General features: G+C 50.6%; 1 protein-coding gene across 1 annotated transcript; it reads right to left on the bottom strand.

Annotated features, from left to right (window-relative positions):
* Positions 1-8,471: 8,471 nt before the first annotated feature.
* On the bottom strand, positions 8,472-14,549 carry LAG3 (lymphocyte activating 3). Its single transcript, XM_039718006.1, has 8 exons — positions 14,346-14,549; positions 13,944-14,115; positions 13,495-13,721; positions 12,971-13,228; positions 12,497-12,790; positions 11,891-12,181; positions 11,507-11,622; positions 8,472-9,044 (listed from the first exon to the last, which is right to left on the bottom strand). The coding sequence occupies exons 1-8, from the start codon at positions 14,398-14,400 to the stop codon at positions 8,937-8,939; spliced, it is 1,521 nt and encodes a 506-aa protein (XP_039573940.1). The 5' UTR covers positions 14,401-14,549; the 3' UTR covers positions 8,472-8,936.
* Positions 14,550-25,533: the final 10,984 nt, after the last annotated feature.

The following is a 25,533-nucleotide window of genomic DNA, read 5'->3' as shown; positions in this document are numbered from 1 at the left end:
GCTGGCCACAGGGCAGCCATGGAGGGCTGGAACTTCCACACGGACGCCTGGCAGCTGGTTCTGCTCCTCTGAGGAGGAGAGCTCACAAACTAACAGGTTAGCTGAGCAGATCCAAACCCAGCCCACACCTCCCGCGCTCTGTAGGAGCAGTCTGAGCTCCATTTCCCAGCCTGTCTCCTGCACCACCGCTGAGAGGAGGCACCTCTGAGGAGCTGACCCCAGCCCTCCTGTCTGTGGAGTGTGGCTGAGATTTACGGTGAGATGAGAGAATATTTTCTTTATAGCAGAAAATATTCTCTCATCTCACCCAAAATCCACCCAGCCAGCTGCTCTCTCATTCCCCTTCCTCAGCAGGGCAGAGGGAGAAGATGTGAAAAACCCTCTCAGGTCAGGATAAGGACAAGGAGATCTCCCCCCAGCTACCGTCATGGGCAAAACTGACTTAACTTGATTTAATTTATGGCCAATTAAAAACAAATAAATAGATAACATAGTGATACAATTTTAAAAACTCAACAACTTTAAAAAGCTTCTCCCACCTCTCTTTTCTCCTCAGGCTGAGCTTCACACCTGACTCTTCTATCCCTCCTTCCTCCCCCAAAGTGTCACAGGGGCAGGTCACGGGAGTCGTGGTCAGTTCACAGCACTTCATCTCTGCTGCTTCTTCTTGCTTATGCTGTTCCTCTGCCGCACTGTGGGGTCCTTCAAGAAATGCTCTGGTGTGGATTCCTCCCATGGACTGCAGCTCTTCATGTACATCTTGACATTAGAAAAACATTTTTTTTACAGTGAAAACAATCAGTGACCAGAACAACCTCGCCAGGGATGTGACAGAGTTGCCATTGCTGGAGGCTTTCAAGGTGTGATTGGGCAGGGTGCTGGATAACCTCATCCAGGAACCCAGTGAGGGTCCTCCATAGGCCACAGCTCCTGCCAGAAAAGCTACTGCAGTGCAGACTCTCCATGGGCTGCAGGGGGATCTCGGCTCTGACACCTGAAGGAGCACCTCTTGCCCCTCCTCCTCCCCTGCTCTTGGTGTCTGCAGGGCTCTTTCTCCCACGTATTGTCCTTCCTGTCTCCCACAGCTGCTGTGCACAGCTTTTCACCCTTTGTTAAACACACTGTCACAAGGGTGCGACCAGCATCACGGATGAGGTCAGCCTTGGTCTGCAGTGGGTCTGCTCTGGGGCTGTCTGGAGGTGGCTGTGACTGACACGGGGCCAGCTCCTTCTCACGTCTCGCTGGAGCCGCCGATGCAGCCCCTCCAAAGCCTGCCCTGTAAACCCAGTGTAAGGTTACTCTTCATAACCTGCACCACTGCTGAATCTCAGCTGTTTCCCTTCTCTGTAGGGTGGAGGAGGGGGCTCTTGTGGTTTCCCACCCACATTTGGTCTCTCTCTCTCTCTCTGAATCCCAGCCTCAGCCCAAGGTGGCGGAAACCCACTGAGCCCCAGACTTGGCTGAGATTTCATCTCTGTGCCACCCACTCTTCTTTTGGCAGTGACTTGCCCCTTTGAGGATGGGGGTAAGAGGTGCAACCAGGCTTTGGGGGGAGCAGGGACAGACAGCCACAGCAGCAAGGCTCACAACGTGCCACTGCTGTGACAGGAACAGCAGTGATCAGGCCTCCAGCGCAAGAGCTGCTCCATTCATTGTGACTTTGGAGAAAGAGGAGGTCCTGTTTCAGAGAGGAGGCCACCTGCATGAGACAGGAGCTTCCCAGTGTGGGATACAAATGATGGGATGGGATGGGATGGGATGGGATGGGATGGGATGGGATGGGATGGGATGGGCACTCTGCCAGTGTCCAAAGCTTGGGAAAGCCCTTTTCTGAGATACAGCTCTCTGGCAAGAACCTGACGTACCCCATCAGCATCTTCAAAACTCTCTCACATGTGTCAAATAGAAATATCCTTTCTGGTCCCCAGCTGCCAGAGAGGGGATGTCCGGGGGAAAAAAAACAGCATTAAGAAAACTCAGTTTGGGATTGTAAGGCTTTGGCATCTCAGTGCTTGGGGATCTGAGGCATTGAGCTGATGCTTCAGTTTGTACAGATTCTGGCTCGCGTTTTGTCTCCCCAGCAAGCTGTAATGCAGAAACATTGGCTTGTTTTTAAACAGTTGGTTTATGTCACTGCAAATATCTACCAGAAATAGCATTCCCTGAAGGGGTAAAGCTTGCAAAATGCACTTGAACTTGCTGCAGAGTTGCAAGGAGAGGCAGGGCTGTGGGTCTGAGGTGACAAAGCCGCAGGCTTGTCACGTTGTGACAATGCCTGTTCTGGATCCACTGTCACTCTAGGGTGGGATCCATCCCTTGGAGCTGCTGCAGTGTGGGGAACAGGTGCCTCTGGAACCAAGGGTCACAGCGTGCAGTGACGTGTTTGTATCTCTTTCATCCAAGCATCTCAAAGCACTTTGCAAGCATTAATTAAACATCAGAATCCAGAAGGGATGAATAATATTAGCCAGTCAGTCTCTCTTCTGAATGTAATATTCCTCATAAATATTTAAGTGGTTTTTAGGTTCTTGGCAAGTCTGGTTGTCACCTCGCTGGGGCAGTTGCTGTACTGCACCCCTGGGGAAAGGGGGCTCATCCAGCATCACACAGTGACCCCACGGCACAGCGAGAACAGCCTGAGCACTGCACACAGCTCTCCCCCCACACATCAGTGGCTGTCATGTTTCCCTGCTTTATCCCCTGCAGAGACACTCTGCACTGTCTCTCTCTGCTCTAATCCCATCACCAGCAATATTTTGGAGAGAAACAGATCCTCTCAGCAGAGAGAAGAAGCTTCCAGGCTGTGCTGGGTGATGGTCACAGTCTGCAGGGACACTGAGTGTCTCCAGGAATGAGAGATAAAGGGAGAGAAGGGCTTCAGAAATCAGATGTTGAGAAAGACCTTTTAAATGGCTTCACTGGAAAGCCAAGATGCCTCCAGAGATCATCTCCTTAAAACCAAGTTCCCTGCACATCAGTGGGGGCTCTCAGTGTGCCTCTGTAGACTGAAAGATGAAAGATACCCAGATGTGTTGGAAAATTAGAGATTGCCAAGCGGTATTGGAGAGAAAGAAGGACAAGTGTTTGATGCAGCATAAAAAACAGATCTTCAGGCACCTGACTATCAGCAGCTTCAAAGGCCAGGAGCGTTCTCTCTGCAACAGAACCGCTGACACCTGGTGAGCCTCTCGAGGGGCATTTCTGATGCCTGATGTGGGAGATAGAAACAACAAGCTGGCAGCTGTGTTCCTCAGAAATGGGGAAAACTGGGGAGAGATCCCTCTCTGCAGGAACTTGGAAGCCTGAACTGGGAAGAAAGGGCTCTCTAAGCAGATATCATAAAGGATCATTTGCTGATCACAGTGGAAAATCAGGAACCCTCCAGAGAGGTTCTTCATGAGCAAGGGGTCCCCTGCATTTAGTCAAGAGGGGTGGAGGCTGATGGAGCAGGACTAGCCAGGCGTGCTGGGAAATGAGAGGCTGCTTGGAGGGCACTGGACACAGGAATCAGGAATCACTACCTGCAGAAGTGTGTCACCAAAAGTGACAGGGGCTAAAGCAAGCCTAACCAAGACCAAGCCCATGTTAAGGGCACGTGAGAAATGCAACAGGCAGGAGGGAGGTGGCTGGAGGAGATTTTAGGGACCTGTATAGGATGCATATTGCTTAATATCTCATTATTAGTGGCCTCGGCAAAGGCAAGGGGAGAAGCTGGCGGCAGCGGTGGGTTTGGTGCGGAGCTGGAGGCGTTTGAGCAGCGCAGATCCCGCCGCACAGTGCACTAGGTGGCGGCATCGGCTCGGGACACGGAGCCGGGAGGGACCGCGGAGCTCACGGAGTCACAGAGAGGTTTGTGCTGGAAGGAATCTCAAAGATCATCCACTCCGACGTCCTGCCGTGGGCAGCAACACCTTCCAACAGAGCGGGATCCAGCCTGGCCTTGGACACGGCCAGGGATGGGGCATCCACGCCTTCTCTGGGAAACGTGCCAGTGCCTCAGCATCCTTACAAGTGAAGAATTTCTTCCTAACAGCTAATTTAGGATTTTAAAGGGCTGGGGAGAGCCTGAGCAGAGGGTCCAAACTGAGCTCCTGACAGCCCCCAAAGCTTGTTAGCGAGTTTGCTGGACCTCCTTGGTCCAAAACCTGTCATTTTACGTGTAAAAGTGGGGAATGCTGACCTGGTGACAAGAAAGAAGCCACACACTGCCTGTAAAAGAAGAGGAACCTTAGTAAGAATGGGAATTACCAAATCCTTGCAAAATCTGCCCTTGTGTGTGACTTCCTGTGTTTCTGGGCTCCAGGGGTGTCTGTCCTCTGTCCTCCTGCCACGGCACCCTCTGAGACCCATCCGTGCAGGTGGCACTGACACCCTTTTCACAGCACGTCGTACCACAGCTCCTGCAGGGAGTGGCATGGCACTGGCAGGCCAGCGGGACGGAAACCTAGGAGAGAAACTCCTGAGCCTGATGGGATCCACAAGTATGAAAAGACTGTCCCAGATGCTTTGGAACTCAGTGGGAGGCACAAGATGCACTACCCACAACAACAGCATTCCCACAAGGAGCTCGGTGTGATGGTTTTGCCTTTAGAAGGCAAAAGTAAAACCCTACATGTTTTGGGTTTATTCATCAAGTGTTGAAGCAATAGAAGCAGAGTACAAAGTAATGGGATTTTTATTTTTTTTTTGCAAGATTGGATTTGATATTGTTCCCATAAATTTGCCTAGCAAATATAAAACTCAGTGTGCCTTAGTAGCCTACATAATTTGAGATCTGGTTTTAACGTTTTATTGTTTTTAAAAGGCTGTGCAGAATGCACAAATACCACAATAGATGTATTTTTCTCGTTGCTCTTTTGTCAGATTATGCTATTTGCTAGAATTTAGCCTCTCACTGTAAATCCCTCGGAAGTCTGGGTTGCAGAACATCTGGACCTAGTTATGACTTTTTCTAATGATGCTGATCTTTCTTGCAGAAAAAAAAAGATTAGTTTGGGATTAAATGTTGTCTTCCTATTCCTTTTGGAAGAGTCCTATGCAAAGGAATTTGCATGCATAACATTTACTTTGCATTCCTTAAGCCCTCCTCTCTGCTAAAAGGGATTTCCTTGGTTTTTTAAAGTTTCCATCCACTGTGCAATGAGTTTTCGTGTCAAGGTCTAGATAGCTGGGGAGCTACAGAGCTGACTTCTGTGAGAAGCTGCCAGAAGCTTCCCCCATGTCCCATACAGCCAATGCCAGCTGCCTCCAAGACACTGATGGCCAAGGCTGAGCCACCAGTGGTGGTGGTAGAGCCTCTGGGACAACACGGTTGAGTGGGATGAAAAGAACATGAACAACTGCATCCAGAGAGAGGAGTGAGAATACGTGAGAGAATCAGCCCTGCAGACACCAAGGTCAGCGCAGAAGGAAGGGCAGGAGGCGCTCCAGGTGCCCGAGCACAGATTCCCCTGCAGCCCCGTGGTGCAGACCATGGTGGGGCAGGACACCCTCCTGCAGCCCATGGAGATCCACGGGGGAGCAGAGATCCACCTGCAGCCCATGGAAGACCCCAGAGCAGGTGGAGTCTGTGACCCCTGGGAAGTCCACTCCTCTCCAGGAAGGAGTGGCAGAGATAACACCTGATGTACTGACAGCAACACCCATTCTCTGTCCTCCTGTTCTGCTGTGGGGAAGAAGGTAGAGAAAATTAGGAGCAAGTTAAGCCTTGGAAGAATGGAGTGGTGGGATGGAGGTCTTTTAGGATTTCAGGCCTTTTAAGATTTGAGTCTAACAGATTCCCCTGCAGCCCCGTGGTGCAGACCATGGTGGGGCAGGACACCCTCCTGCAGCCCATGGAGATCCACGGGGGAGCAGAGATCCACCTGCAGCCCATGGAAGACCCCAGAGCAGGTGGAGTCTGTGACCCCTGGGAAGTCCACTCCTCTCCAGGAAGGAGTGGCAGAGATAACACCTGATGTACTGACAGCAACACCCATTCTCTGTCCTCCTGTTCTGCTGTGGGGAAGAAGGTAGAGAAAATTAGGAGCAAGTTAAGCCTTGGAAGAATTGAGTGGTGGGATGGAGGTTTTTAGGATTTGAGGCCTTTTAAGATTTGAGTCTGTTTTCTCAATATCCTGCTTTAATTTAATATGATTTGATTGGTAATAAATTCAAATAATTTCCCCACGGCGAGTCTGTTTAGATGTGATGATAATCAGTGAGAAATCTCTCCCTGTCCTCATCTGGACCAATGAGCCTCTTGTTATATTTTCTGTCTCCCATCCAATGAGAGAAAGGAGTGATGGACCCAGCCAGGTCAAACCACCTCATTCTGATATGTTGAAAATATTTATCTGAATTTTGCACCTGTAGCTGTATCCTTACCAAAAAGCATTGGTCTCTTTCCTTCATTTGTCATTTGCTTTATTTCCTGTTTCTATTTATTGACTCCACTTGAAACAGCTTTCCAGATTTGTTTGCTTTATTGTACAGACTCAACTCCACCAACTTGCCTTGTGCCACCTTGATTTGGAAATATTTTCCTATATATAGGAGTAGTTTCTAGGAAGGAAAATCTAAACTGCATAAACACTTCCAGGCTTTTGCTCACTGTAACTGCACCATGTCAGGCATCTGCCTGTTATGACAGGCACAGTGAACAGCTGGGTGCAAGCTCAGTGTTGTTGAACTTCTTTCAGAGAGGCAGACAAAACACTGAAGGGCTGGATGGAAGTGATGCAGAGAAGGCTCTGTGTCTCCATGTAAACCAGCACTGCTCCCCTGCTGGGCTGCTGCCTCCTCTTCCAGAGCAAAGGGCCCGAGCAGAGCTGACTGTGCACAGAGATGGGCCAGAGAGAATGTCCCAAAATCTGGGATTTGTACCTGAAAGGCAGTGAGTCAGGAGGGGATGGGGAAATAACAAAAAGGGGATGTGATAAAATGTGGTCAAATAATGGCCATCCAAGGCACGGTAGATTTGGGAGTCCCTCTTTTCCCAGCCTTTGTGATGAGAGAAAAGAAAATGGTGAAAGTGGAAAGCTTTTCACTTCAAACTGAGAGAGGAACCATTTTCACACAGTGAATAAGCAGATCCGAGGACGGATTGCTGGAGGAAGTCAGAGAGTACAAGGAAACAGGGAGGTTTAAAGACAGGCCAGGCACACATCTGAGCAATGAGAGTAACAGGCAGTGCTGAAAGTGTTACCCACAGAAGGAGAGAGCATCCCATTGTGTGTGAGAAGACAGAGCAAACCGCTGTCAGGCACTGAGAGGCTATTGTGTGATCCTGATGGATACTGGATTGCCCCTCAGCCCCACAGGGGTTAACCAACCTGTTCTCTACCTCCAGAGCATCTGGCAGAGAGAGGTGATTGAGCTAGACAGACCACTCTCACTTGAAAAAAATGGCAGCATTATCCTTTGCCAAGGAAGATCCTGGTACCATGCTGGACTGTCTTGCCTCATGTTGGTTCTGCTCCAGGGTCTGCCTGAAATTGCATGGGATGGTCGAAGCAGACAAGTCTACCTCGCAGCTCTGCTGCACTTCTCTAGCATTCAGTGGAGAAAGGGGTGTCATTTTCAGTAAAATACATGGATAGGTGAGTAGCTGAAGAGCTGAGGAGTCCAGACATGCTCCCTGGAGTGGGCTAGCTGTGATTTTTTGGGTGTTGCTGCGCTACCTGTAGTCTAAGGACACCCAAGTGCATTCACTACCTGAGTGCCTGAACCTTTTGGGGAGGGAAGGTGAGAGCCACACAGTAAGAATGTCTGTTCATGTGCCTGCTGAAGCAATGAAGAGCTGGCCTGGCTGTGGTGACCTTCTCTCAAGTCAAGAGAATCTTCCATCCTGAACAGGGAGCAGGCTCAGCGTGGGGACAAATATGGGAGAGTCACACATGTGACTGTCACGACTAAGTGTTTCTTCTGGGGCTGCATTCAGTGGCTGCTCAAGAGCAGCACCACAGTCCTCCACGGCTGCTCAGAGGGGACGTGAAGAGCGTTCTCTGACTGCATGAAACCTAAACACGCTGAAGGTCTTGAGAGGTAGGGCCTGGCAGGCTCACGCTTACATTGCTAAGTACATCCTTAGCAGGAAGAGAGTGACAAAGAGCCATCATACCACTTGCAGATCTTTCAGGAAAATGTGAGGACTAAAGGAATAAATGAATGAATGAACAAGGACAATCAGATGGGAGAAAAAAAAGAAAAAGAGGCTCTGAAATGCAGCAAAAAGGAGAGACTGAACCTGTGATCCTTCCTTCTCTAGTGGCATTTAATTTCCCCTTCCCCACTGTGAAAATGTCAGAAATGAACAGGCAACTTCAGTAAAACAGAACTGAAAGAGAAAGAGAAGGCAGCAAAAGCCTTAGAAATGGCTTCACACAGGCAGAGGTACACCCGGCTCTGTCAAATAGCACACACAGGGGTCAGTGGGCTTTTTCATCACATGAATTTATTTTAATTCTAAAATGAATTTCTAATAAGTTAAAACGCTCAAAATATGCAACAGAGCAGTGAGCAGGGCAGTGCAGGGAGAGGGAAGAGAAGAGAGTGAGCATGGGGGAAAAAAAACATTGTCAGACTGCAGGGGAGATGGATTCCAGCCATGTCCTGCATCCAAGTGTTCCACCTCAGAAAGCCTGAGAGAGAGGCCATGAAGGAGGGGCAAGGAGTGGGACAGAGATGTGGCACTGAAGCAGGCAGTAGCTACTGGCTCAAATACTCCCAATAGCTCCAAAGCATCTCTGCTGCTGGCCGCCTGACTGCAGTGCTGAGTCTGCCTGGCCCTCGCTGCAGCTTCCAGCCCCTCTGCAGGTACGGAGCTCCCAAGGTGCTCTGCCTTGCTCATGCCATCCCTAGCCCCTCCTGAGGGGTCTGCACGGTGCCCATCTCTCTCTGTGTGCACACAGAGTTTCACCCTGCCATGCAGACTAGCCCCGACGCCCCTGCTTCCATCAGCACTCCGTTTGCTGGATCTTCCCTTTCTGCTTTTCCTCCATGGAGCTCCATGGCACATTGGCTGCAAACATCCCTTCCAGGGCTGGGAAGGCAGGAGCCCGTGCCTGAAAGGGAAGCAAGAGGCTACATCAGACACAGCAGGGAGACTGAGCTGCACGAGTCTGGCCGTGGAAGGCAGTCCTACTGCTTGCTACCAGAAGGTTGCCATCTCCTCCCAGAGCCAGGGAAGAAGACACTCTCTGAGACATGCAATTTCCTCTGGGGAAGGCTGGCTCAGCATGATCCTCTGTGGTGTGATGGGCATAAGGAATAACAAAGACAGGACATGCCTAAGGGAGAGCAGTCACTGAGCTGGGCAATGGTCAGGCCACTGTCAGGTTTGATGGTGTGTCAGATTGTACAACACCTTTTTGGAGAGGTAATAAAGGCATGAAGGCTTGTGCAAAATGAGATAAGAACAAATTAAAGACAGAACCACACAACTGACTTTCTAGACAGTGAAAAAGAGGTAGATCTCAGGGCTCCTGATAGCAGCATGGGGTTACACAGAGACAGTACAGCAAGAAGAATGAGATTAGTTAGAGAATGGCATGGTAGGTGTGATCTCAGCTAAGAGGAAGGCACTGGGGTTTGCTGACAGGTTTCTGCCAGGCTGAAGGGAAATGAAAAGCACAAGTCTTCAAAGACCAGTCATTATTGGCACAGAGAGTGTGAAAGTGCTAATGAGTTAGGCAGCTGATAAAGTTGAGGAGCCTCATTTGGAAGAAAGAGGATGAGAATATCATGCAAGACACAGATATTTTAGGAGAAGGCAGCTCTAACCTAAGTGACAGGATCAATGAAATGCAACAGTACCGATCAGACATTGACAGGATCAGGGGATTGGAATGGGAATTCCTAATGTGTGGGCAATTCCCATCGGGTGTGCATGATACACCGCGGGGAGCATCCCGTTCCCAACCAGCTCAGGAGCAGCAAATGCAGTCTCAGAGGATGCCAGCAGAGAGAGAGAGAGAACCAGAGAAGAGCTGGTATCTCTGCTCCAGGCACCTCCTCGTCTGCACTCTGCGGAGGCTGTGCAGGGAAGGCTGTGAATCACAGAGCCAGAGCGTGGCTGGGGCCAGCAGGACCTTTGGAGATGATCCAGTCCTGCTAAAGCAGGGCCAGCCCGAGCCGCTCGAGGAACACCCATGGACAGAGGAGCCGTGCTGCCACACGGGAGCCTGGCTTGCTGGGCACAGCAGGGCCTGGGGGACATGCCAGTGCTTTGGGGTGGTGAATACCCTGGTGGGATGAGAGCTGCTCAAGCAAACAGCTGGACACCCATGTCCTGCTAGCTGCGGCTTTACAGGTGCACTGTCAAGGGGTTCCAGTGCAAGGCTTTGGGCCAGAAAGGTTGGTTCTGATCACCTTGGCCTGGACTTGCACACTTTAGAGAGTCTCACAGAAAGCGTAGATTTCTGCCTCATATTATCCTTTACCATCAGTGCTGATTGAGGATGGATGACGAAGAACCTGTCACGAGCTGCTCTTGCACTACCCACAGTGGTTTCTTAAAAATTTCCACCTTGCTTCTTTTGTGATGCTGCCTGCCTTCAGTCTCCAGCCACTGGGACTTGCTAAGACTTTTCATCAGTTTTGTCACATCCCTCGTCTTCAGCTCGAGGCAGTTTCAAGGCTCCCAGCTCTTTCACCAGGGTAAGCTCTTCCAAACTTATCTCGCTCTGATGGCCCAGCCCCTGCCCCACTAGAATTGTCATCGTGGGCCCTCTCCATGAGGCTAAGTAGGAGGCAGCTGCATCACAGCTACTCCCAAAAGGTGTCTCTTGTCTGCAAAAGGAAACTCTGAAGGATGATTTTGCCACCTTATTAATTTGCAGAGCAATAATAGGAAAACTTCAGAGAAACAGTCTGACTTGTTTGCAGTTTTTTCCAGTGACGTGCTGGGGAAGGATTAGTCCTGGTCTGGTCTTGCAGGATAATAAAGGTAAAGGTACAAGGCAGAGTTTTCAGAGGACAAGATACTGGAATAAGCTGAGCAAATGAAGGGCTGTAAGTTGCCAGAAGCTGAGAGCTGAGGTGTGAGGGCTGAGCCAGAAAGGAGCAGCTGTGCATCAATGTCCATGTCTGGGCACCAGCAGGCATTGATACAGAACAGGAGATGGTTACATGGAAACATCCAGCTAAGGAATGAGAGAGAGGACTTCTACAAAAGCCTGGCAACTAGCCCTCCTCTACTACAGCATGGCTTGATCTCTGGGGGAATAAACATGAAGCTTTTCAAAGCTGTGATTGTGCCTTAGGAGGTTTTCTTCCTTCTCTGAGGTGTCTGGCCTGCCCCTGAGGAATGCCGTGGTTAGCCAGACCTGCCAATGCCCTGGGTACAACTGTGGTTGTGCCAGTGCCACAGCTTTCCCTGTGTGTCCATGACACCGTCAGCACATTGCTCCAGCCCCACACCTCCTCTGGCCACTGTGTCCCCAGGACCTCTCTAGAGTAATCTGGGGAAGGTCAAGGAGTGTGGATGTACAGGGGAAATAACAGAAATGGGGTGATGGACACTTACCCTTTTTTGTAGGGCCAGAGCCACAACACAAACGGCAAGCAGGAAGGAGAGGGTGAGTATGAGCCCAAAAGTAACCTGCCCACTTAAGATAGAGGGAGCGCTGGAGACCTGGGCACCTGCGAGGGGGAACCACAGTTAGGAAGGAGGGGATGGTTGATTTTGCACCGAGGAAAGGGTGGGACTGCACAGCAACAGGCAAAATAGGAAAGAGGTAGGCGGGGAACTGGAAGGAGCAGCATGAGGAACTGGTGTGAGCTAAGAAGATGGGATCCAAGTGGTCCAAGGGGAGAAGGACAGGATGAGGTTGAGAGAGGAAAGGGCACCAGAGAGCTACGTAGGGTGAGGAGAAGAAGAGGTTGTTTGCAGAACCATGGGGGACAGTACCTGTGATCTGCAGGTCATACTCCACTGCTCCCAGCCTGCCTTCTGGGCCATACACACTGCATTCCCAGGTGCCCGTGTCCTTTTGTGACACCTGGGGTATTTCCAAGAGAGGTCCCATCTGGGAGCTGTGGCCCTCCAAGCCACGGGGAGTAGCCACAGCCAGCTTGCTCTTGGTGGGGGCTGAGTCAAGGTGTGTCCACTGGAAACGCTCATGTCCCTGGGAGTGCATGAGGCTGCAGATGAGCAGCAAACGACTGCCCTCAGAAACTGGTCCTTGGATGCTCGGAGTCACTGTGGCAAAGGGAAAATGGAACCTCAGGAAAGACTACAGGCATGTCCACATCTCTTCCTCGTCCATCCTCCTTCTGTTGCATCTTTTCTTTATTACTTCCTCTACATTATTTTCTTTGTCTTTCTCATTCTTAAGAGGAATAATCAAGTCACCCAGGACAAGCCCTGATTCCAGCAGCGTCCAATGCAGTGCAATGCCCTGAATAGAGATCTTGTTTCCTGCCCCGGCGTGGGAACCCATGACCAGGAGCTACCCCTGCTCATCGCACAGACACGTGGGGATGTTTATCTGCAGCGAGGGACCCCCCCTCTCACCTGTAACCACGGCCAAGGTCACGTCCCTGCTGATTGTCCTGTGCCCCACCGAGACAGCGCAGCGGTACTGCCCCGCGTCACCCGGCCCCACCGCGGGGAGATGCAGGGGAAAGCTTCTGCTGCTCAGGTTCTGGGAGGTGCCCCTGTCTTCCAGATGTCCTCCTGCAAGATGGCTCCAGCGGGCTGCCACCACGCTCATCCCAAAGGCTCTGGGAAGGTAGCTCAGGCTGCACGGCAGATCGGCTGCAGAGCCCGCTGCTGCATAGACCACAGGGCTGGTTGGGCCGTCAAAACCTGAGCCAGGGAAAGAAGGCAATGTGGGATGGTGCCTGGAAAGAGCTCTGCAGGGATGTGACTGACCTGGGAAGTGAGGACAAGGTGGGAGCTGGGAAGCTGGGGCCAGTGGGCTTTTTCAGTCACATCAAAGGGATCAGGTTAGGGATGCTGGGGTATCAACACAGAGGCTGAGCTCACCTAGAATTTGCAGGTTGAACGTGGCAGAAATCACCTCCTCATCAGAGTAGCGAAGCTGGCAGCGCCAGGAGCCCGCATCGCTCATAGCTGGGTAGAAGATGGAGAGAGTCCCAGACAAGGAGCAGAACCTCCTGGAGGTGGGGCCCGGGTGCTTGTTGTGGAACCAGCAGGTCTCCACAAGGCTGGCCCTGTGGCTGGAGTTGCAGCTCATCAAGAGAAGCTCTCTTTCTATCACAGGACTGGGTGGACTGAGGGTCACTGCAAAAGAAGGGTTGGGGTTGGAGGTGAGCTAAGGTCATAGGGGAGCTACCAAAGCAGCTCTGTGTGTCTGCTCTGCCCTAACTTCATCCCTCAGGCAGCTCTCCCTTCAGAGCTGAGGGCAGACAGCAGGAAGCTGCACTGTCCAGAGGGTGCTGCCTGTGCTCTCACCTGCCCTGCCAAACACGGCATCCCCACCCTATCCCACCTTTACAACCTCCCCGCTCCTAGGATCAACATTCCCCAGGTTTTCCATCCTCTCCTACCTGTGATCACCCCCAGCTCCACGTGGCAGCTGTGCACCTCTGTCTTGTATTTCACCTGTGCCTCATAGAGCCCAACGTCCTCGCTCCGCACCGGGGCGATCCGCAGGGAGAAATTGCCGTGGCGCAGGGTGGAGTCCTGGAGGGACACCCGGGGCTTCATGAGCTGTGCTGTCTTCTGCAGGCCCGAGAAGCCAACTTCCAGCACCACGTGTGGCTCCTGGTGCACGCTGGAAGCGGGACAAGGATCATGCCAGAGGCAAACATGAGATCGAGGGAGGGGGCAGGAAGGAGGGAATATGGGGAAGGAAGGAATATGGGGAAGGAAAGAATATGGGGAAGGAGAGAATATGGGAAAGGGGGTAATATGGAGAAGGAGAAAGGGGCTCAAAGGGCCTCCAAACCCCTGCATTCCCCCAGAAGGACTCGTATCTCTGGTGGCCCTGGCATACCTTCCCCCATGCCTCTTCCACAGCACAGATATCTTGTCAGGCAGCTGCTTTGTGCTCTCCCTTGTCCTTCTGGGGCTCAAGTGGCAGGGCAGCACGGCTGAACTCCCCTCTCTGACCCACACTTTCTGCTCCCTGCTTCTCCCCTCTGATAATCCTGGTAGGATGTGGCCAGCTGTAACAAGATGGAGAGTTGAGCAAAGAGCGGGATTCAGTATTATCCCACTCTGGGGTGGGGATGCCATCTTTGCCAGGCTGGGTTAGAACACGGCATGACATCTGGCCACCTTCTGTGGAGTTGGAAGGGCAGAAATCCTCCCTTCCAGCCTTTCTAGGGATCAGGTAACACACAGCCTCAGATTACTGAGCTACTCTGCCCTCCCCAACATGTTCAGCCCCTCTTACCAGTGAAAGGCAGCAGAGTGAAGGTGAGGAACAGCACCAGGGACATTGGCCTCATGGTGGCATCCAGGAGAGGGGCTGCTGCTCACTCAGCTCTGTCCTTAAGGAGGTCCAAAGCTTGAAGAGATCAGCAAAAATGAGGCATGGGCAAAGAAGGTTGTTGGGATGGGTGGGTGAGCACCGAGGGGTCAGTGGGATGTGCTTGCTCTCACGCTCTCTCGCTCTCTGATCAAAGCATTTCGTCAATGCCTTTATACTGCAGGTGGGCAGCGAGTTTCCTCATATCACTAAGAGGATGCGTCACGACCAAGAAACCAGTACGAGCCCGAGGCACGTGAGGGCAGAGGAGGGAGGGACCAGAGACTCTGCTCTAAGCATCTTTTAGTGGAAATTCTTTGGGTCGCTGTTGTTTTTCTTACAAGTTTCGCTTCTATATAGCCAGTGGAAAAACTGTAGAAGACACTTCCCAGCAAGTACCCTTCATGTTTTTCTTTCATCTCTTACCTTTTTTGGTTTGATCTTCCCGTCTCTTACAGATTCTCTCTAATTCTTTCAGGGCTTTTGAGAACATGTTGGTCTTTTTACTGCTGTTCTTTCTTTTGTTGGTTTTCTTATTATTATAATTCTTTTTCCCCTTCTTTAGTCTTTCAGATGTGCTGACTTCTTGGTTTTTTCTCATTGGTCAGTTCACAGGCAGCATGAGGAAAGGCTAATGCTCCATGCTAAGCTCCAACCAGGACACATGTGACTCATCAATCTAGAGTCCAGGGCTAGTCTAGGACACACCTGAGGTGGTCCAAGGAGACAGAGGGGAACATCCAGAGATTAAAAATAAGGAGTGTGAGGAAGGAATCCTCCTGCTTCAGCAGCTCTGGGGGAAACCCACTCGAGCTCATGTGCTGAGGGGGCTCGTCCTAGCCCCCATGCAGCTGCTGACCTTTGCACAGGGCAATACATTTCCATCCACGTGCCTCATCCTGGGCCCCCTTTTTGTCTCAGAGAACCCCCACTGTTGTGGTTCACAGTTTCCAGCTACCCACTGGCTCTGACTCTTTCAGATTATCAGCCCTTTGTGATGAGTGTCAGACACCCAAGCCCCTCGGTGGCTCATCCACCAAGGGTTTGGGCTTTTTCTGAGGCTGAGGCAAGGGAGGTGACTCATTGTGGCTGCCTCTTGACTGCAGAAGGAATTCTTGCTTGCTCTCTAGCTTTCCTCAGCTGTGTGGTGAAGGTGGAGGATAAAAGAGAGCCAGTGCTATGCTTGCCCTGAGCAGAGCTCTGTTGTAGGGACAGCTCTCAGGTCTTTCATCCCACGTGGCTCCTCAGCCTCCTGAGCAGTGGGGCTGGTGTTCAGGTGTAACCTTGTGTGCCTCCGTGTCCCTGAGGGGCTGCTCTGCAGTGGTCCCTCATGCCCTCTTGCGTGACACAGCCCAGGGGGTTGCATGAAAGAAGAAGGGACAAGTGGAGATGGGGGAGAACTTGTGACAGTTGTCAGGAGGTGTTTTTCCCCTCTGTTCAAGAAAAACAGTTTGTGGTGACCAGTTCAAGCAGAAAACATCAAGGTCTCTTTCCCTTGAATCAGCAGCACAAGAATGGTGTGAGTGTGTGGGTGCAGACGAAAGAGAGAGAGAGAAAGAGAGAGAGAGAGGAGGGAGCTGGAACTGTGGTGGGGAGACACAGTCCAGCACCCTCTGCTCCCCTTCTCCTGTCTTTTTTTGGGGAAAAGACCAAGCTCAATGCTCTCTCCCTTCGTTTCAACCCTCCCTGCACTCGTAGCCTTGGCACCCTGGCGCTGTTCCCTTCTCACCCCACAAGCCATCCTTAGTGGAATCCGTGCTCCGGGACACGCTTGTCTCTCGTGAGGACCAGCAAAGGATGCGCTTCCATCCTGCTGCCTCCCCCGAGAGCGGTCCCGAGGCACTGATGGACAGCAAGGACAGGCACTGCCTGGCACTGGGGGGGCATTTGGGGCCCAGGGCTCATTGTGCTGAGTGAGCACGTTGTGAAATGAAGGTTTTGGAGGCGCCGTTTTACTCAGCAGCAGGCTATCTTTAGCAAAGACCCGGTGACGTCTCTGCCTAACGACCCACTTTAAGTGCTGACTCCTCGGATGGCATTTTCGTCATCTCCCAGAACAGGACCCCGGCGCGCAGATAACACTGACCGGACAAACATCAGCACGGCAACGCTTCCCAGAAGCGCCTGTGTGGGTCCCCTGGGCCGAGAGGCTGCCAGGCACCTGTGGAACTCTGGCAGAGCCATGGGACAGACGGGCAGCAGGAGTGCCAGGGGCAGGAGGCAGGAGCCCGGCTCACTGAACGCTCCTTGGTCTGTGCCAGCAGCTCCAGCCCGGGTCCAGGTGCACCCACAGCAGACACCTTGTGCACGGCCTTAACACATCGCTTTTCTTGTCTATCTCGGCGTGTCTTACAGATGCTAACTGCCCTGATCGAGAAAAATAGGAGTAGAAAACGCTGTTCTGCAGTTTCATCCAGTTAGTGTCACTGAAGGAATTTTTCGCTGCGTTTCCTGATTGCTGTGATACCATGTTTTCCTCTGAGACATTCCGCTTTCACCTTTTGGTTCTTGAAGCATCAAGTCTGAAGCTGGTCACAATCTTCTGCTTTTTGCTGAGTTTCTGAGGTGCTCCAGAATTTATTTGCAGACTATAACTGATCTAAGAAACCACGCCAGGCTCGTAGCCTGGGTTATCAGCTGCTCTGGGTGTTCCTGAGATAGAGCACTCCACAGAAGGACCTCGTGTAAAACGTCCTGGTTGCTGTTTGCCCAGCACAAAAACAAACACAGCAAGCAAAACCAAGTCACTTACTAATAAGAGATAACTAATAACTCCATGGCGAGGGACTGTAAACAAAGAGCAGCCACACCTGGGGAAACAGAAGGGAAATTCTGGCAGGGATGTGGTGTGAGCAAGAGCTGCTGGGCAGGTTGGTACTCAACAGGCGCCTGCACGGGCAGCAGGGTTTCCAGGGATCTGACTGGCATTAACTGCAAGGCTTCTGGCACTGACTGGGAAGCTGAGGGAGCTAAAAGACATCTGAGGTCAGCTGCAGAGGGGAAGGAGTGGGGCTGCCCTCTCTGGGCGCTCAGGACAGATGCAGTGGTCCCCAAGCCACTGCCGTGTTGCTGCAGCGGGGCCAGGCAGCAGAACACTGAAACAGAAAGAGACAGTGCCCACATGAAATGCAGAGTAGGGAAATGCCCCAAAATAGCACCCCTGGGGTAGAGGGGCATCAAAAACCACCCCTGGGGTAAAGGGGTGCAAGCCATTCTATCCACACAGAGGGCCACGGTGGTTTCCACCAAGGCACCAACCCGAGATGCATTCTGTGTATGAAATTAAGTTGAGGGTGGGCACAAACTTCCTTTTCTGAGGGAGGAAGTGGCTGCTCCAGTCTTCTTTCTGTCCCTCCGTGATGCCTGGGAGCAGCAAATTATCCCCCTAGGGGTGGGATATGCCACATGTCAGAGGGACACATTCAGCTGAGGTGACGGTCCCAAACAGGAGTGAGGAGAAGAGGATTGGAAAGGAGAAAGTTCATATCACTCAGCAGGTCTGGGTGAAACCAAAATGTGCCCCTGCAAAAGCTCTTGGAATAGGAAGAGTGAGAGGATGCCTGACTGAGAGGCTTTTCTGAAAAGGGGATTTTTTTTCCGTCTTTAGGTGTTTTTAGAGGGTTTGCTGGATGGGCAGTGCCTGAGTCACCACAGGTCTCTGATATGCTGCTGAAGAGAGTCTAGCAGTGGCCTGCTCCCCAGAATCCCACAGGAACACCTTTAGGAAAGCATAGCTTTATAGGGTTTTTGGACAAATCTGCAGCCTCTTTCTGCAGTGCTATAAGGCAAGCATCCCTTTGTATGACAATCCTCAGCAGGCAGCTGAATATCCCAGAGAAACCTGAATTAGAAAGCCAGGAACAGCACTGGGAGGTGCTGGCTGAAGCCGTGGGCTGCATTTCTGCTAAAAAAAAAAAACCCTGGTGATTTAATTACTGAAGAGAATCTGCAGCATTCATGGGCATGTTTGGCAGCTGGCAACTTGTATCTGGCCAGCATTCACTCTGGAGAAGTGTGTAACTATTCCCTTTCAATAGACCCTTCCTGCAGGAAAGATGGGATGCTGCAGGATCCCTTCAGTTGTCCCAAATTACCTGTGGAGATGGGTGATGGCTCATCAGTACCTTGGCCAGTATCTAGTTAAGTGATGCCTTTGATGCCACAGCCCCTGTGTTTTGCAACACAGAGGGTGAGGTGGATTAACTACAAAAATCCATGCAGCATGCTAGGCTACATTTTGACTCATCTCTCATTGCAGCATTCATGCTTTTAATGCAATGGAAAAATATGCAATAGCCTCCCAAACATGCCAGGGCTGCAGGGGGTTTTCTCAAGGGCAAAGAGGTACCAGGAGCTCAACATGTGGGGGCAAGGTGGTGTCAGGACAGGTTGTGAGGCTGATGCTGGACATGCAGTGAAACCAGGGTGCACAGATTCCCCCAACAGGCTAAAAAAACCAAACAACAACCAAAAAAAAAAAAAAAAACACCTTCTTAGGTGTGGCTTCTTTGGCTTTCAGTTTCTCCACAGTTTTGCAGTGAGACTGTATGACTGCTTTTCCTGGAGATTTTTTGGCCTGTGGGACCTCCAGAACAGATGTGGGTTGTGTCTGCTGGTCTTAGACCCAGCAGCACATCTGGGGGAACAGTAATATTTCTCCTGATGCCAAGAGAGAAAGTTTGATCCACGTATTTCAGGCTCATATCCCCATTGCTGCTGTGTCTCTCAACTGACAATACAGAATCCCCCCAGAGAAAAATCACCACAAAAGGATGTGCCTTCTGCTCCTGGGGCTCAGATCCTTTCTGTGCCCTGCTCTGGGCAGTCCCATGGGTCTCTCCAACACAGAAGAGGCACCTTGGCCACGTCTCAGATGCTCAGGGCACGGAGGGGTCTGGCTCTAGGCTTAGTTGCATGTGTCCTCAGGAGCTGTGAAAAGTATATGTGATCTGTGTGCTGTGTTTTCAGTGTGGCAGGAGAACAGCAGCCCAAGTCTCATGGTGCACTGGATCTCTGGAAGCTGCAGGCAAGCACTTAGTAAATAGTGAATATGTTGTTTCTTTCTTAGTGGGAAGGCTAGATATGGAAAATGAAGGGTAACGAAAGGAGCATGTGATGCTATGAGAAATCATTTGCAGAAGAGTACAGCCACAGGGAAGGTTGCTGTGGGTGATGGCACAGCAAGGAAGAGCACAGCAGTGCTCCAGAACAGTCCTGAAGAGAACAAAGTCTCTGATTTGGTGATCCCCAGCCACTTGGCTCTGAACAAAAAATTGCTAGGGAAGGAGATGGTGCATTTTTAAACTCAAAGGGCTCATTGTAAATCAAAATGGATTTATTCCTTTATAGTTTAGTTTTCAGCTGGATCAATTCTCCGCTGCTCATCAGTGTTGACAAAAGAGAGGCAGCAGGAGAGACGAGAGGGAGGATGGGATTGCCCCTCTCTGCAGCACCACACATTTGTGCTGGGTTAACAGGATTGTGTGCCAGACTGCAGTTCAGAGGGTGCTGGCAGCTGAGCTGCTTTTCCATTTCCCCTCCACTTGCACCTCATGGAAGGTGGCACCCTGCATCCTTCTGTGAGATATCTTCTGCTGCCCCACTAAGAAAAAGCTCCATGAAACCAAACAAACTCACTTGTTTGTCAGTCACAGGAAGGCGTCACAGCAAGGTTCAGGTGGGAGGGCACCTCTGGGTCTCCTCTCCACCCCTCTGCTCCCAGCAGGGTGATTGATTCTCAGACTAGACTGGGTTGCTCAGGGCCTGGCCCAGGTGAATCCTGAACACCCCCAATTGTGGATAATCACTGCTTGCTGAGCTCTTGCCTTTAGCACTGCAAAGAGACCTGGCTGGCTCTGGAGTACTCCATTCTCACCCTGCTGGAGATGACTGGCACATCCAACAGGCTTTCCTGGCCCTTAGTCACCCTCAAAGGAGGCTGGGGCCAAAGAGCTGGAACTATGAATGGACTTGACAATTCCCAGGGAGAGACGGGGTCTCCTGTGTCACCATGAGGCTGGGAGAGATCTGGGTTCCCAAAATGGAGAGCAAACTGAATATCAGAAAGTTGGTCACTGGGGTGCAATTGTGATGACTGGGAGTAAACATGTGTTTAAGCTTGATTTTTATTTTTTTTTTTTGCGCCATTTATGATTTTTCCTGGTTCTAAGAAGTTTCTGTTTGCAGACATCAGATCCCATTCTCCAGGAGGAGCGCACTCTGAGCAGCAATTCTCTCCCCTGTGACAGGTTTCTCTGCCAGGTTTTCCTCTGAAAGCCACAAAAGAGCCAAGGACTCTCTGTAGCTGCACAGCTTGTGAGAGAGTAGAAGATAAAACAGCTAATGCTTTTGTGGCCTGTGTAAATACTTCAGAACCTTTGCTGATGAGATGAAAGTGTCCTGGAAATTCAGACTATGTGAGCTTCCAGTGCCAGGCTGCCACAGGATTTGTTCAACATCCAAATGCCCATGCATGTCTTACACTGCCAAGACATGGTCAGGAGGCTTCAGAGCTCTGCAGGTGTGACTGTCTCCCCTGGCAGGGTGCAGATATTTGGCAAGGTTCATGGGAAGCCACTGCCTCCTAAGACTCCTGGTAAAGTCACACTTAGAATTCAAACATAAGGTTCTGTGTTGAGGAACAAAGTATGTGGATCACACTTCCAGAACAGAATACAGTATCCTGTGAAGACAGGACTCCAGGGAGGGAGATGGATGATAACATGCTGTATAAAATGGGATCTCAAAGAGTGAACAGATTGTGTTACCTCTGTTTACAGCACAAGTTACTGGAATGTGTCCATATTTCGAAAAAGGATGTGGAAAAATGGAAAAGGATTTAGAAGATTGGTACCAAAAAAAAATCTCACTTGAGAGCCTGGGGATCTTGCTTTGAAATGAATGAACTTGAGGTGTTTGATTTCTTCTACCTAATCTGAAGAAAACTGCAGTGAACTCAGGCAGCAACTTTACTGCAAGCAAAAGAAAATTCATTTTATGTGCCACAAAGACTGTATAATTCTTGTTAGAGGATGATGTGGAGGCCAGGAGTACAAATGAGTTCAAACACAGATTGGGTTATTTGGGGAGGATCAGTTCCTCTCTGGCTTTCAAATATGCTGACCTGGTAGGAGTGGCAGCTTAGGATGTCCCTGACTCTTGCACAATCCATCTTTGACAGTTTTTCCCATGAGCAGAAGATGTGAACTAAAGGCAGGCTCTCCACTCCAGCAGAGGAACACACAGATGACCAGAGGCTCTAAATTAAACCCCAAAATCTGTCTGGAAAGGACGTGCATGTTTCTCACAGAAAGGGACTAACACGGGAAGAACTCTTGGCGTGGCCTCTTCACCACCTGCAGACTGTTAACACAAAAAATGGTCAATGGCATCCCCTTGCTCAGCCCCAGGATATGGAACTCCGCAGGATTGAGGAAATTGAGCCAGACAATCACCATCATAAGAATAAACCAGTATCTACTCAGATCTCTCCAGGCTTTTCCCTTACTCACAGCCCTGACTGGAGGGCCTCCCGAAGAGTTCGTGCGTGCCCTTTTCAAACTCAGAAGTAAAAGCCAGCTTGTCTTGCTCTGCAAGAAAACCCCAGTGGAGGGAAACCATGGATGAGCATGGCTGCTGAGCTGAGGCAAGGCACAAGCCACAGGGAAAAGGAAGGAAAAAGCTCCTGGATTCAAATGAAGTGAGGTGGTGGTGGCATGTGGGTGTGGGGACTTTCCCCTAAGTTTGGCAGGGCCTGCCTGTTTTTTCCCTAGCTACAGGTGCTCAAAGGGCTCATTTGTTCCAGCCCTGAAGGAGATACAGGGGTTTCTATGCTTTCTTCTTTTTTTCAATTACTATAATTTTCTTCTGTGTGTTGCTTATTAAGTCAAAATAAAAGTCACTCTGAAGGACTGCTAACCCCAAGGGCTCTGTGTGCCCCCTGTCTGAACTGTAAAACCAGATCGGCTTGTGCAGAGGAGGAAATACAGGCAAAATGGTCCTGCCATGAGCCAAGGTAAAGTTCAGAAGCCTTAATAATGGAAAAGGAGGCTACAGTCATACTGGCACAAGAGTAGTTATTCAAAAGGGGGAAAAAATTAAACCAAGCCAAGAGCAACAGCATTTCTTGGTCTGTGAAAAACAAATGTTTGGGGTCCATATAAAAACCCAGAAGTTCTCAGAGTGAAGTGGCATAATCATTCAAGGGTCAGAAGATGATCTGGAAACCTTTCCAGGTTCTTGAGGGTGGGATTCCACCTTACAGCTGTTTTCATGAGGAAACAGATCCAAGAGACGCTCTTCCAAGCTTGCCTTCCTGTCTCAGTGCCACAGGGAATGACAGCCCCTGGCTACATACTCACTGCCACTGGCACAATTTCTGAAAATATAGTCCTTCATGGGGTTCTAAGACAGACCAATGTAAAATTTTGGTTTAAAGGGAGGAGGAGAAAAAAAAGTGAGTGTGTGACTAGAATAGGGAATAACTAAAATTACTCCCATGGCATGTTCCTACAGATAGCTGCCTGAGCATGACTGAGGGTGGAAAGGACAGAAAACTTTTAAAATTCTATTGCTGCCATGTAGAACTGAAGGTGTAGACTGTGAGAAAAACAAGCCCTACCTCCTAAGGGTGGGACAGTCAAACTCCAATGCTCTACCCAGAGGATCCAGCAAGGGAAGGAACACTTCTGGGAAAGGGTCCAAAATCCATATGTGCCTTTCTAGTGGAGGTCCCTCGGGCTTGCCAAGGACTGTCTAGCAAAGGACTGTGTCTCCTGAAGGCAGAGAGACACCTGTGAGCATTCCAACCATCCTGTGGACAGGCAGCCAAGACCAGCTCTTGGCTCTGCACCTTCTCTGGAGTGCCCGGGGCCATCCCGGTGGCTCCACAGTGACAGGCAGCGCCCAGCCCGGCATTTGGGCTACACAGACACGGACTGGGATGAAGCCTGCTCAGGGACACGTCGGGCTGGGTGCCACCAGGGGGCCCTGCGTGAGGAAAGCTGCGCTTCAAGGACTCCGGCCATGCCTCTCCCCGGGATCAACCTGTCCCACAGGACCAAGGAAAGCGACATGGGGCTGGCAGGTAGCGCTCTGAGCCTGCTCTGCCAGGGTGCTGCTCGGTTTCAGCACGGGCAGAGGTCTTGGGAAAAGAGATTGGGCTCAGCCTTTGTGTCCCGAATTCGGGCAGAAGGACCTGGTCCTGCTGGAGGTGACCCCGGAGTCCTCAGTGATAAGAACATGTGCATCATGAAGGTGTTGTGCTGTGGGACAGCACAGGTGTCACCACTCCATCCCAGCTCCCCGACACCCCGTCTTCCTTTCTGTCTGCAGGCTGGAATCCCATCTGTAGGCTTTTCACACTTGGAAGCAAAAGCATAAACAGCCCTGGGGATACTGGGAACACCTATAGGGATCCTGCCACACATGGGAGATTTGATCTGGAGTCAGGATTTGATCTGAAAGAGTTTAAAGCACAGAGAAACTGAGGCAGAAGAGGATCCTCCCCCAACGAGGACCTAGAGCCAGCATGGCACACCATTAGCAATGGCATACCAGAATGCTTATTTCCACAGCTGTGGAAAGGGATTCACAGACCCTGAAGCAGTCTGTATTTTCTTTAGTTATGAGCAAAACCTCCTGACTCATTTGAATTACAAGGCTGGCTTTTCCAAACATCCCTACTGAATCTTCTGTGAAATTTACCTTGTGAAGAAACATCAAATTCCCAGCTCAAATCTGGGTCCATATTTACCATGCTGCTGTCCTGGAAGCTCAGGAGGTTTGTTGGAGCCGTATTCAACAGCTTCAGCTCTTTTCAAAACTGGATCTGACACAGGAAAACATTTATAAGTACCAAGAAACTTCCCAAAAGAAAACAGCAACCAGCTATAAGTTTCCTGGTGTGCTTATGGACAAGCCTACTTGGGGTTGTGCTGGGCTTATGCTGGGAAGTGCTGTCCAGCAAGGACCTTTTTGCCAAGGCATTTGGATACGCAGCAACAGAAAAGCTGCTGAAGGATGCTTCAGGCAAGGGGCTTTGAAAGTTTTCATTACAAATTGTGCAGCCTAGTAAATGCATCCTAAAATGATGCATGAATTGTTGTAAGACCAGGGAAAGCCTAAGCCATGACTCTACCTGAGCTGCCAGCGAGGTATTGGCAGACAGAGGTAACCACAGGGCTCTGGAAACTGGCTGGTTTTGCTACATCTCACATCTTTTACTTGTTGCAGGATCTTCTATCCTGGATGCAGGGAGCCCTGGTAACATTTTGGGCTTAGGGACAAGATCCTTCACTGCAGGACATGTAGCCAAACACCCTGCTGACGTGACACCAGGGCGTGACTGAAGGGACTGAGCTGAGAACAAAGCACCTTGAACCCCGACAGGGCACTGCAGAAGCTGACCTGGACCCTCTGAGATGCAGAGTTTAAGATACAGGGTAGAGAAGGGGAGCAAAAAACGTCATTTCAAAACCCACCGGAGGTCTGTAGAATGTGCAGCTCCTACAGCCCCCCGGTGACAAGCAGCATGTCAGACGTCACCCACAGCACACACAGGAGCTGTGTGCTCTTCTCAGACAGTAAAGCATCTTCTTCTGTGCCTAACAAGAAATGCCTCCCACAAGAGCAAAGCTGTGCTTGGTGGCACCACGCTGGGCCAGGTTGTGTGGCTGGGATCCTTGAACATTTAGAGACTTTAGGTCTTTCCTCACCCCTGTGACTGTCCAGGCTTTGCTAAGACCATAAAAGCTCACCAGGAAATAGCACTGGGTTTGCATGGCAAGGTTTTAGTCATGGAGGGGCTCCAGGGGTGGCTTCTGTGAGAAATTGTGTGTGATGAAAATGCAAATCCCTGCACTGCTGGAGGGGAGGAGACAGAGAAAACTGGGAGTGAAATTGAGCCCAGGAAGAAAGGAGGGGTGAGAGGATGGTGGTTTAAGAGTTGGTTTTATTTTCTGATTTTCTTGTTCTGATCTGATTATTAATCAATTAAATTAAATTTTCCCCAAGTCAGGTCTGGTTTGCCTGTGACAGTAATTGGTGGATGATCTCTCCTTGTGCTTATCTTGACCCATGAACCTTCCTTGGCGTGAGCCTTTACTGTATTTTC

The sequence above is a fragment of the Passer montanus genome, unplaced genomic scaffold (assembly GCF_014805655.1).
Source record: "Passer montanus isolate IOZ18808 unplaced genomic scaffold, ASM1480565v1 scaffold39, whole genome shotgun sequence".
NCBI classification, from domain to species: domain Eukaryota; kingdom Metazoa; phylum Chordata; class Aves; order Passeriformes; family Passeridae; genus Passer; species Passer montanus.
The sequence above is the reverse complement of the archived record's forward strand: the minus strand, read 5'-3'. Positions and strand labels throughout refer to the sequence as shown.

Coding starts and splice junctions, on each gene's coding strand:
- LAG3 (XM_039718006.1), bottom strand. CDS start 14,400: ATGAGGCCAATGTCCCTGGTGCTGTTCCTCACCTTCACTCTGCTGCCT. Junction 12,182..12,496: donor GACCTTGGCCGTGGTTACAG/GTGAGAGGGGGG, acceptor CCTTTGCCACAG/TGACTCCGAGCATCCAAGGA. Junction 11,623..11,890: donor GTATGACCTGCAGATCACAG/GTACTGTCCCCC, acceptor TCCCCCTCGCAG/GTGCCCAGGTCTCCAGCGCT.